The sequence below is a fragment of the Lucilia cuprina genome, chromosome 5 (genome assembly GCF_022045245.1).
Source record: "Lucilia cuprina isolate Lc7/37 chromosome 5, ASM2204524v1, whole genome shotgun sequence".
Classification (NCBI taxonomy): Eukaryota; Metazoa; Arthropoda; class Insecta; order Diptera; family Calliphoridae; genus Lucilia; species Lucilia cuprina.
In genome coordinates, this window is record NC_060953.1 from 64,864,524 (window position 1) to 64,876,713 (window position 12,190).

Consider the following 12,190-nt stretch of genomic DNA (forward strand, 5'->3'; position numbering starts at 1 on the left):
TTTACAATTAAAAATGGTGTTCAATTTCAGTTCAGTTCTAGCTCAATTCTAGTTCAGTTCTAGTTCAGTTCTAGTTCAGTTCTAGTTCAGTTCTAGTTCAGTTCTAGTTCAGTTCTAGTTCAGTTCTAGTTCAGTTCTAGTTCAGTTCTAGTTCAGTTCTAGTTCAGTTCTAGTTCAGTTCTAGTTCAGTTCTAGTTCAGTTCTAGTTCAGTTCTAGTTCAGTTCTAGTTCAGTTCTAGTTCAATTCTAGTTCAGTTCTAGTTCAGTTCTAGTTTTGTCCTAGTTCAGTTCTAGTTCGGTTCTAGTTCATTTTGTGATAAAAAATTTGAAACAAAAGGTATTTAGTTTTTTGTAGTTGCGAACAATTTCTAGCACATTTATTAGCGATTTCTTTTTTACATTCAATAAATAATTTTTGATTTAAGAATAATTTTAACAATAGTTTCTTTTTTTCAATATAATTTACAAATCTTTAAGATACATATTAATGATTTAAAAATCAATTGGTCCATATATTAATATATATAAATACAACTATTTATAACAGCTAAAAATCTAATCGATACTTTGATCGTTTATGGTATATTCGTTTTAAGTTATAACTTACTTTAGCATTAATTTACTACATAAAATTGAAATACTTTTTCCAAAGAAATGTTTCTATGGATGATGGTTAAGCTTTGGTCTTGCTTAAAACTTGGTTAAGCAATGGAAAGCATATTTTTTATATATATTCAAGCTCTTAAACATTTTTAGGTAAATATTTCTAGATTTTTTTTCAATTAAGATTTAATTAGTTAAAAATTTTTATTTTTATAGCTGCATGATTATTTTTTTACTTTTAGCATATTTTTTTATTTTTTTAGTTAAAAACTTTAAACCAAGCTAACAGCTGTTTTAAAAATTGTGGCTGCATTTTATTTCAAAATAAATTTTTATTAAACACATTTTTATTTTTTTTTTATTTTTCTTTATTTTTGCAATTCAATATATATTTTTTAATTATTATTGAAAAAAATCTTAAATAATACTAAATATAAAACTACATACCTATTTAATACAAAATAATAGTTACATTTTATATAAAATTAATTAATAAAAATAATAAAATATTGTGTATAAAAAAATCATTTTTTTAAAATTCTTGTTCTTTTCAAATATTTCTTGGAGGTAAGAAAAATACAAAGACAAAAAGTTTAAGGAAAATATAACCAAAATAAAATTATGTAAAACTAAAACAATAATACAATATTTAACAAATTAAAATTTTGCAAAAGTAGACAAAAAGAACAAAAGAAAGAAAGAAAAAGAACAGAACTTAAAAACTAAGGATTTTTTGGTCCAATAATAGTTATTAATTAATTATAAACAATAAAACAAAAGAAACTAAAAATTATAAAAAATAAATAAAATTAAATGACAAAATAATGCTAGAAAAAAAATTTTGCAAAGTTAAATTATAAAATTAAAAAGTTTAGGAAAATAAACAGAAATGATTGATTGATTGGCTATGAGTAAAAAAATAAAATATTAATAATAAAATATTGTACATTTAAAAGAATACTTTCAAGGGGTCTTTCAAGAGTTTTGCAATTAATTAAATATTATTAAAAAAAATGATTATTATTATATTAAACGTAACTGTTTTGAATTAAATTTGCTAAAAGTTTAAAGAAAGTTAATTTTTAATACTTTTTTTTCTGAGGGTTAAATGAAACACATTTCAAGGCAAAAAAAAAATTAACAAAACATTTAAACTAAATACAAAAAAAGGATCACAAAATTATATAAACAATTATAACAAAAGAGCTTTAAAAAAAAAAAAACAAATAAAACTGAAGCTACGTTTTAAGGTTAAACTCTCACTTCTCTCTCGCTGTGTATGTGTGTGTGTGTGTGTAAGGGTCTGTGTAAAAGAGAGCTTAAAAGGGACGACGCATTTTATTGATGGCATTGGTCAAATGTAAAATTTCAGTGTTCATTTGTTGCAATAAAGTTTCCAATTTATCGACCGAATCTAAGATTTCTACACGTTCAGTATGAGGATTGAAACGCACTTCGAACGGTCTAGACATGGTGGATACCCAACGACGGAATTTGTCTTTGGCATCTTCAAAACTTTCGGCTACATAGTAAATGGGTTGATATTCTTGATCCTGATAGGGTTGTACAGCGGTGGAAGCAGGTTCAAAAGCACGATGTTCACATTTATCGGAAATGGCATGCAACAATTCACCATAGGAGGACAAAAGACCAGCACCATAAGCTTTAATTTGTCCATGTTCTTTGCAGAGACCGAATTCAACAGTAAACCAGTAGACCTTTAAATGAACAAAAATAGATATTTTTATATATAAATAACAACAACAACATTTAGATTTTTCTTAGTTTTTCTAAACTAAACTAGATTCTAGTTTTTTAATGAATAAAACCTTGATTTCAAAAAAAAACATTTTTTTTTTTTCATTTAACTTTTTAAAATGCACATTTAAGTCAAGATTACAAGTGCAGTATTAAGCGTTTCTAAATTTTTAAACGTTTGTGTTTTTTTTTTCTTGGCTTTAACCAGTTGCTGTTCAATTCTTAAAATATTCGTTTTTATTTTTTTGGCTTTTAAATGCGAACTTGACTTTTAAGCCATTGAGCAGGGGGTAACTAAAGCCATGCCACAGTTTTTTTAATAATAAAACTTTAAACTTGGCTTAGAAATTTAAAATAATTTTGTTCAAAGAAAAAACACACCCAAAATAATTGCAGTAGCTTAAAACAAATAATTATTAAAAAAAAGACTACAACAACAAAAACAATATGAAACAGTTTTTTAAGGTCATTTAATAGAATTAAAGAAAAAAACTGAAATATTTGTTTTAATAATGTAAAGTGAAGGGTTTTTTTCAAACGATTTTTCCTGTTTGAAATATAATATTGAATTGAAAGGATTTGTTGTTTGAAATTTCAAAGTTTAAACAAGTTTTCTTTACAGAGGTGAAGTTGGACCTGTCCTGGGATTTAAGTTGATTTTGAAGGAGCATTTTTGTCACTATTTCTATTTTAAATTCTAATATTTTTATTATTATTTTTTTTTTGAGGTTAAGTTGAATTTTTTTTAAAATCTCGGGTTCAAGTTGAATTAAAGCAAAAATTTATACAAAATTTAAATTTCTTATAAAAATATTTGAGAAAAATTTTAAGAAAGATAATAAGATCTTACTTCCAATAATAAATTCTTTTGGATAAGTGTTTTTAAAAGCTTTAAAACAGCTTAATTTCAAAATTTTAATTTTAAGGTTAGATTGAATACATTCAATATTTCCATAGAAATCAAAGTTTTAATAAAGAATTTTTGAATTAAAAAAAACAAAATTAAATTATAACTAACAAATCAATTGAATTTTTAAATTAAAAATAAACTTTAAAGTTTTCAATATATTCAATTAATTTTTATAAAATAAATTTTCAATTTAAACTTTTTTTAACATCTTTGGTAACTCACTAATAACTTTACTCGTTAATTAACAAAAACAATTTATATTAAGCAAAAATGATAGAAAAAAAAATTAAATACTTACAGTGGACAATTTTTCAATTTCTTCATCCGAAGCACCCAATGAAGCTAAACCAATTTCCTGTGAGAATTGAGCAAAACTGGGATCAGCCAACAAAGGCATATGACCCAACAATTCATGAATGCAATCGCTGTAAATAGAAAATGTGTTCAATATTAAATAACAGTTTCATTATTATCATGAAAAAAAATTTACATTAATAATAAAATTATATGTACAAAGTGTTAAAGCTTTTACAGTTTTCAAACTAATAGACTTCCTAGCCCTATCGAACAGTAGTAGTAAGGGTAAATAACAACAACAACAACAATAGCATTAAATAACTCAATTATTTTCCTAATGGAGTCAAGTCAAGTGCTTTATAATATATGAAAATGTTACTTGTTGCTTATTCTCTTAGTCAGCCCCAAAACACCCCTTTTCCTTAACACATCTATACATCTAACTGCCTTATAGTTTTAAGTCCTTTATCACTTTCTCTTAAAGGCCAATTATGAGGTTTCTCTTTGTTCTTTTTGGCAAAAACAAAAAAAAAACACATACAATTCAATTGCCAGTAACAAAAAGAGAGGGGGAGGAGGGGTGTGAGTTATGGGTATTAAGACTGAGGTTAAGGAAACTAAAATGTGTTGCTGTCATTTAAATGAACAAAGAAAAAAAAAAAGGAAATTATTTATGCTTAAAACAATATATAGAAGTTTTTCTGACGATGTCAAGCAAATTTCCTATATCAACTTTTGTTAGCACAAACAAAATGGAAATTGTTAAAGAAAAGTTTTAGTTAAAGCGACAAATTTTATGAAATTAAAAAGATCTTCTCTTGATTTAGGTTTTTTTCTTAAAAAAAATTTTAATGAGGTTTGTTTTAACAAAAAAGAAGGAAAACTAAATTTCTGAAAATTTCATTTTTTAAGGTTAAGTGAAATTTTTGGAAATTTTTCCTTTTTTAAACATTTTTTAGGAAAATTTTTTTGTATGTTGCTGTTATTAACAATTGCTATTAGTTTTTTTATATTTTTATGTCAAATTAAAGTTTTTTAAAAATTTTCATTTTGAGGTTAGATTGAACTTTTTGTTATATCTCATTTATGGGCAGACTTTTTAAGAAAATTACTTTTGTATGTTGATATAATTAATAATTACTTTGAATATTTTGTATTTTTAATTTCAGTTAAAGCTTTTTTGAAAATTTTCATTTTGAGGTTAGGTTGAACTTTTTGTAATATCTCATTTTCAGTCAGACTTATTTAAAAGATTTCTTTTGTATGTTGTTATAATAAGCAAATTCTATCAGTATTTTGTAATCATATGTTCAATTAAAGCTTTTTAAAAATTTTCATTTTGAGGTTAGGTTGAATTTTTTGAAATATTTGCTTTAATTTCATGAAAAACTGAAATTTTTCTAAAAATTCTTTTTAATTAAGGTAAAAGTCAAATATTTAAAAGGGTTTTGTATAAAATTTGTTTAAATTCTCACATTTCACAAAGATTTTTTTCTAAAAATTTGTTCTTAACATTTTTCCGAAAATTTTTTATAATTAAAATATTTAAAGAAAACAACACTTTGATTTATAATTTTTTAAAGAAAAAAAAAAACAAAAATACTTACGGTTCTGGTGTATGATAGGGTGAGTTAACATGACGCACATACTGAGTACTTTGGAAAATACGGAAGGCCAATGAGGCCAAGAAATCGCGAGCAGTCAATAAACCAGCAGCTGGTCTCAATGTAAAACCGGTATTCTTACGCAAGAAATCCGACATCTCTTGCAATTGAGGCAAATGTTCCTCAACGAAAATATTCTCATCTTCTAATTTCTTGAAAGCAGCACGATACTCAGCACAGGCATGTTTAGGTGATAATTCCTTAACTGTACGGAAAACCGAACGCCAGGTCTTGTTCTCAACTTCGGTGTAGTTAATGTGTGGAATGGGATCGCCATACTTGTAGGCGAAAGCAATTTCGGCAATTTCCTTGCGACGTTGTCTATAGACTTTATCAGCAAAACCAGGATGATTCATATCCAAATCGGGTTCATATTTAGTCATCAAATGATTACAGTTATCCAATTCGGAGGCATGCTTGGGGAACCAAGGTGCCTTAACGCTGATATTATTGTCAGCCAACAAGTTAATGCTGCTGAAAGAGCCCGATTGACGCAAAGATCGTATCAATTGCAATAGATTGCCACGAGTCATGTTCAATTTGATTAGAACATCATGATCAGCACCATCAGAGCGTGATTGACGTGATTCTACATGTTGTATGGAACCATGATAGTTTTCAATGGCCTTTAAAATACGACCCAAAGAGGTAATACCCTCTTTAAGGCGTACAATCAAAGCAGCATTTTGCATGACATTTTCAGCTTCAGCTGATTCAGATACAGCATTGGCCAAGACAATTTCATCTTCAGTTAAACCAGCATCTAAAAATAGTTGCAATAAATTGTAGGAAAAAAAGGATTAAAATCTCGTTTTATTTCTAGATTTTTATTTTTTTTTTAATATAAATGCCTGGCACGTTTAGCAAGTCGACATGACGAATGAGAAATATGATTATTGTTAGCACTCAAATGTATATTAAATCTATGAACCTTAACTACTCACAACTTAGCCCTTAAAAAAAGGCATGGGGGGGACTAACAATTGTTGCATTAAGTGTTAGGTGAAAGTGGGGAGTTATGGTATTATATTGTAATAATATAAGATTTTTATAGACTTATGGTTTTAACACTCATACATCAACATCAGCAACTTGATTTTAAATGTAACTAAACCCACACACTTACACATACATACATTTTTAGCAAAGCTTACACTTATACAATGTTAAATACATTAAAAGGAAACGGAAATGAACAATTTACCATTTCACTTCTTAGAGATGGCTTTGGCTGTGTGTGTGTAAGTGAGCGTGTGTTTAAGTAGAAAGGTTTGAGTGGCAAATATGGCAAAAAGAAATGAAAATTCTGTCACAAAAGAATTAAATTAAGTGAAAATGTTAAATGTTAAGTAGATTTAAAAGAATCGCATTTATTGTAATAACTTTTATTTTCATATTTTATGGGATTATTGTTTTTTTCTTTTCTTTGATATTAAGACCGAGAAATGAAATCGTTTTAAACTTTAAAAGCTACATTATGTAAAAGTATAAATTCATTATAAAAGCTTACCCTCTGTATTATTTTTATCTGTTGATTCTTGCGAATCATTTTCCTGAGTTTGTTCTAAGTCAGCTGGTAAATCATCATGATTATCATCTTTAGTTTTTTTGTTAACATAAAAAGCAAATTAAAAATGAAAAGAAAATAAAACAAAAAATAAATTAATAAAATTAAAATATGAAATGAAAATAAAATAAAAAAACAACTACCTTCATTAAAAACGGGCTGTTGGATGTCATCAACAACATCTAGATTTTCTAATTGTTGTTCATCTTGTAATTCAATTTGTTCTTGATTTGGAACATGTTCACCTTTGGCTTGCAAAATGGCCTCTTCCAAGGTGCCATCTTTTAAAATTAAATAAAATTAAAAATTATAAATTTAATAAAAAAAATCAAACATAAACAATAAAATAAATGAAATAAAACAAAAGCAATTAAAAAGTATAATTTATAAAGCTCGAAGGACCAACAATTTAAGTTTTTAGAAAGTTCTTTAAAAGCTAGGCTTCTAGAAAGAATCCTTAACAACTTATTGCAATAATTCAAGTAGAAATTTTTGATTTTGTTGCAAAATTTTGTAAAAAATTTGGAATTGTTATAAGGTTCGTAGGACCAATATTTTTTTTATAAAAATATGATTTTATTTAAATTTGAGTCAAAGTTAAAAAAACAAAAGAAATCTACTTCTTTAACAAATTGTGTTATTTTAGCATTTAGCACCACTCGAAGGACCAAATTTGTAGATCTGATTTGTTAATAGTTTTAGAAAGACTAATATGAGAAATTTGAATCCAATTCGAGTTCTATTTGTATAGAACTTCTTTCAAGGGTTCGAAAGACCATTTTAAGGATTATTGTCGATTTTTTTTTTAATTTTTAAACATTTGCTTTGTTTAGTGTTTTTATAGAAAAATGTGTTTATATAACTCACCATTGGCTTTAGTGCGAGCCTCCTCCAAGACAATTTGTTTTGTTTGCTTGACAACCAAACTTTCAAAACGGGCATCGTCCACCAAAGAGCGACGACGAGAGGGATAACCATTCTGTAAAGAAAATAATCAAATAATAAGGAAATAATTAATAATAATTTTTAAATAATTTAAAAATAAATAAAAAGAAATTAATATAATTTATTAAAAATTATAGGCGTATGCTTAATTTTTATTTAATCCTTATTAAGTATACGCTATGTTAAACCTTTTAAATTAGAAATTATATTTCTAGAATTTTTTTTCAAAATTTTTTTAAATGTTAAACCAATTTTAAGGAAATTTATAAAAATTTCTTTAATAAGAAAAAGTCTTTTTGATTTTGTTTAAAATATAAAGTCTACTTTTAGGTGTTTGTAGAGCCATTTTTTATTTTCTTTCAATTTTTAAGGAATTTAAAAGATATTGTTTACAATTAAAGCTAATTTTTAAAAAAATTTTTAAAGTTTTCTATTACAAATACCTACTGCTTTGTTTAAAATTAAATTAATTTGTTTTAAAAAGGATTTTCAGTAAAATATTGCCTATTTTTAGGAGTTTTGTTAGGAAAGTGTATTTTTCTTAAGTTTAAAGGAAAAATCAATAACTCATTACAAAAAAAAAAACTAATTATTTTTAGACACTCTTAGAGTAAAAAGAAAGTTTTTTATTAGTTATGAAACCTAAAGGACTTTTTAAGGAAACTAATGCCTATTTTTAGGAGTTTTGCAAGGAAAAACTCGTTTTCTTAAGAAAAATTAAAATTACTGCTACTTTTAGGCTTTTAAAGGTTAAACTTAAACTTTAAAGAAGTGTTTTAGTTGTTACGGAACTTAAAGGACTTTCTAAAAAAACTAATGCCTATTTTTAGGAGTATTTTATTAAGAAAAAGCCAAATTTCTTAAGTTTAAAAGAAATTTACATATTTTCAAAATATTTTAAAGGATTAATGAAGAATTTATTAAACCGTTTGAAGAAAAATATTTAAAAAATATTAATACAATCATCACTGCCTACTTTTAGGTATTCTTAAGTAAAGAAGTTTTTTCTTATTTCTTTTTGAAGATTTATTTAATTTTATTAAACAAACAACTTTATTTATTATTTTAAAAGCCTGTCTTAAAGATCATTCATTGTTTATTCAATGACATAACATTTCTTCTTCTTTTTTTATTAAGTATTTGTTTTCATATGTTTATTATTAAAGCAAGAAAATAACTTAACAACAAAACACATAATGTTACAAAATCTGGTTAATTTCTTTTAAAATGAAAACGAAAGTGTTCGAAATAAAAAAAACTACTGATCATCATACATGATCATCAACAATGAATGATAATGATGATATGATGAGGAGTAACAATAAAACAAGTTTATTGAAAATATATTGTTTAACTCACATACATATGTAACAGTATGGTTTAAGATTAACTTGTTAAGTTATTAATGAGGCCGGCTTAAATATAAACACAACAACTATCCGATAACAACAGTTACAGATACAAACTTAGGTATCTATGTATGTGAGTGTGTGTGTTTAAACTGCAGAAGAAATGCCCTCTAAAAGGCGTACGTGCAAATTTAAAGATTTTTGTTTATGTTTTTTTTTTTTTTTTTTGAAAAATAGAAATAATTTATGGATTTCTTTCAAAATATGCCATCTTCTTTTAAACATCTATTTATTTATTAAATATTTATTTAAAAAAACTTTTGTTTGTGTTGTTTTGTCTTTTTTTATTGGGGTTTTTATTTATAAATTATGTTTACAGCTTTATTAACACCTTTAAGCAACTAAAATTTTTTATACCAAAAAAAAGAAGAAGTGTGGCTTGTGGTAAAATATATTAAAACAAATTAACATAAACAATTTATTATTAAGTTTTTTGACATAAAAACAAAGCTAACATGATTTGACATGATTTTTTTTTTTTTTTTTAAATTTAGGAAAAATTTTTGAAGAATTTTTTTTTCTTCAACAGTTTTGTTTAAATGAAATAGGTTTTTGGTATTAATTAAGTTTTAAGTAGTTTATAGGGAAATTATTGAAGGTTATTATTTGTTGAAAAATTTAACACTTTCACTTTTAGGTGTTTGGATTTTATGGCTTTTTTAAAAAAAAATGTCTTAATTTATTTTCAATTAAAGATAAAATAACTAATTAAGTTGTTAAATTTTTTATTTGAACTAAATTTTAAAACAATAAATTCAAAAAGTTTTAAAATATTAAAGAAAGGAAAGGGGAAAGAATTTTTAAAATTTATAAGAGAAAAACCAAAATTTTGAAATTATTTTAAAGTATTCTTTGGTTAAAAATTTATTTGCTTAACAATTTTCTTATAAACTTTTAATATTTTAAAATTTTGAAAAAAATTTCAAATAAAAAATTGAATTTTTTTTAAGTTTAATTTTTTTAAGAAATATTTCTTTTAAATATTAAAATTAAATTTCTAAATTTATTGTCATTTAAGAAAACTTTTAATTTATAATACAAAATCTTGCATTTTAAGAATTTGTATAATTTGAATTTGTAAAAATCTTTTGAAATTAATTTTCAAAATTAAAGAAAATTTTAAGGATTTCATAAAAAAAACTAATTTTCACAAAATTTTCAAGTTTCAAAAGAAAATATTTAGATTTTTTAAACAAAGTTTCATAAAAAACAAATATTTAAAAAAAATATTTTCAAAATTTAAAAAAAATTTGAAAATTTCAAAAAAAAAATCTTTTAATACTGAAACAAAATATTTAGAAATTTTCCAATTTTAAATAAAAAAAACTATATTTTTATAAAAAAAATCTTAAAATTTTAATTTAAAAATTTTCTAAAATTTTTATTTAAAAATTTCCTTGAACTTTTCAATTCAAAATTTTGTATTTAAATAAAATTTAAAAAAAAAGTAATAATTTTTTAAGAAATTAAAAATTTCAAAGAGAAAATAAATAAAATTTTAATAATTTGTTAATTTAAACAAAAAAATACTTATTTTAAATAAAATTTAAATAAACAAGTTTAAAAACTTAAAATTTTTCGAACAAAATTTGGATTAAAAAACAAAATTCTTGAAAAATTTAAGAAAAATTTGAAAATTTCCAAAAGATTTTAAATTTCAAAACCAAATTTTAAAAACTTTACAATTTTAAGCAAAAATATTAAAAACTTTAAAAATTTAAAAATTTTTGTTCTTAAATTTTCAAAAATTTTCCTCAACAGGACAATTTTTACAACTCACCTCAATACTGTATGATTTTTTAATAGCGAACATTTCGCGATTCTTTTGAGCAGCAGCTACAGCCATCATTTTGTTATAGTAGTTGTTGTTTTTATAGGATATGTAGTTTTAAAAATATTTAAAGTATTTATTTAAGATTTTCTTTTTTGTTATTAAGAAAAAAATCTCAAAAATTTATTTAGTGAAAAAACACTTAATACTTTTTGTTGATTTCTCTTTGTATAAGATTAATAAGCCTTCGAAAACTTGGAACACTTGGGTTTTCACTGCTTATTTGTAGAACAGGACTTGCTTCTATTTGTTAAATTATCTGCAATACTGCCGTTGAAGTCTAGTTTAGCTTTTCTTTTGTAGATTAAGGAAAATTTTTGTTTTTTTTTATTTAGAATTTCAGGAAAAACACAATTTTTCTTTTTTTCTTTCTTTTATGTTTAATAATTTATCGTGGATATTTTTCACTTGTTATATTTTTTTTCTTTAAAAACACCGTTTTGCGTTTGTTAAGCGAGTTTAAATACAAAAAAATACGCGTTTTTATCCTTTCGTAAAAAATATATCCAGAGCAATAATATGAAGAGCTAAGAATTACAACAATCGGCTACAACTTTTTTTTGAAAAAATGTTTTAAGTTTAAACGTTTCTTTCAACCAAAGAAGCAAGTTATTAGAGCGAATGATAGCGAATCAATGCATACTCGATGACCAAGCTCCCATTGCTTATATACCCTCGACCACTGTATAGAAGGTTCAGACGTTTTCTGTTTTTGCACTTAACAGCAAAAAAAAAACTTAAACAAAAACAAACATACACAACAAAACACAAAACGTTGAGACGAACCTTTAAGCCGAAACGTTAACAGAGAGTTTATTAACAGGTAAATGAGTAACGTGGAGACAAACATCAACACACTCACTCACATGCTGACGCTCTTGGTAATGAAAATAAAAATCACCGTCCGTTTTAGCCTCATGTTAATGCAAACACTGACACACACACACACTCACTCGCATACCGCTCTGTTGTTAACAGGTTTTGGTTTAAATTAGAAACTCTGTTTTTAAGCATCTTTTTGCTTTGCTGTGACGCTGTGAGAGTTTTTATTATAAATTATTATTCACTGGAACTCATTCATTCACTTATTACTACGTCACACATACATCTGGTTTATCACATTTTTTATCTCGTCTCGTTAGGGAACCACCTAGCATCGTGCGTAAGAGATTTTTTTTATAGCGCATGCTTTCAGCAACAAAAACG

At 24.6% G+C, this 12,190-nt stretch overlaps 1 protein-coding gene across 1 annotated transcript; it reads right to left on the reverse strand.

Moving 5' to 3' along the window:
* Window positions 1-1,606: 1,606 nt before the first annotated feature.
* LOC111683620 (tyrosine 3-monooxygenase) lies at window positions 1,607-11,631 on the reverse strand. The gene is made up of 7 exons (XM_023445713.2): window positions 10,934-11,631; window positions 7,667-7,778; window positions 6,943-7,080; window positions 6,743-6,829; window positions 5,176-5,995; window positions 3,570-3,696; window positions 1,607-2,321 (listed from the first exon to the last, which is right to left on the reverse strand). Exons 1-7 carry the CDS (start codon window positions 11,000-11,002, stop codon window positions 1,923-1,925), a joined length of 1,752 nt encoding a protein of 583 aa, XP_023301481.1. The 5' UTR covers window positions 11,003-11,631; the 3' UTR covers window positions 1,607-1,922.
* Window positions 11,632-12,190: the final 559 nt, after the last annotated feature.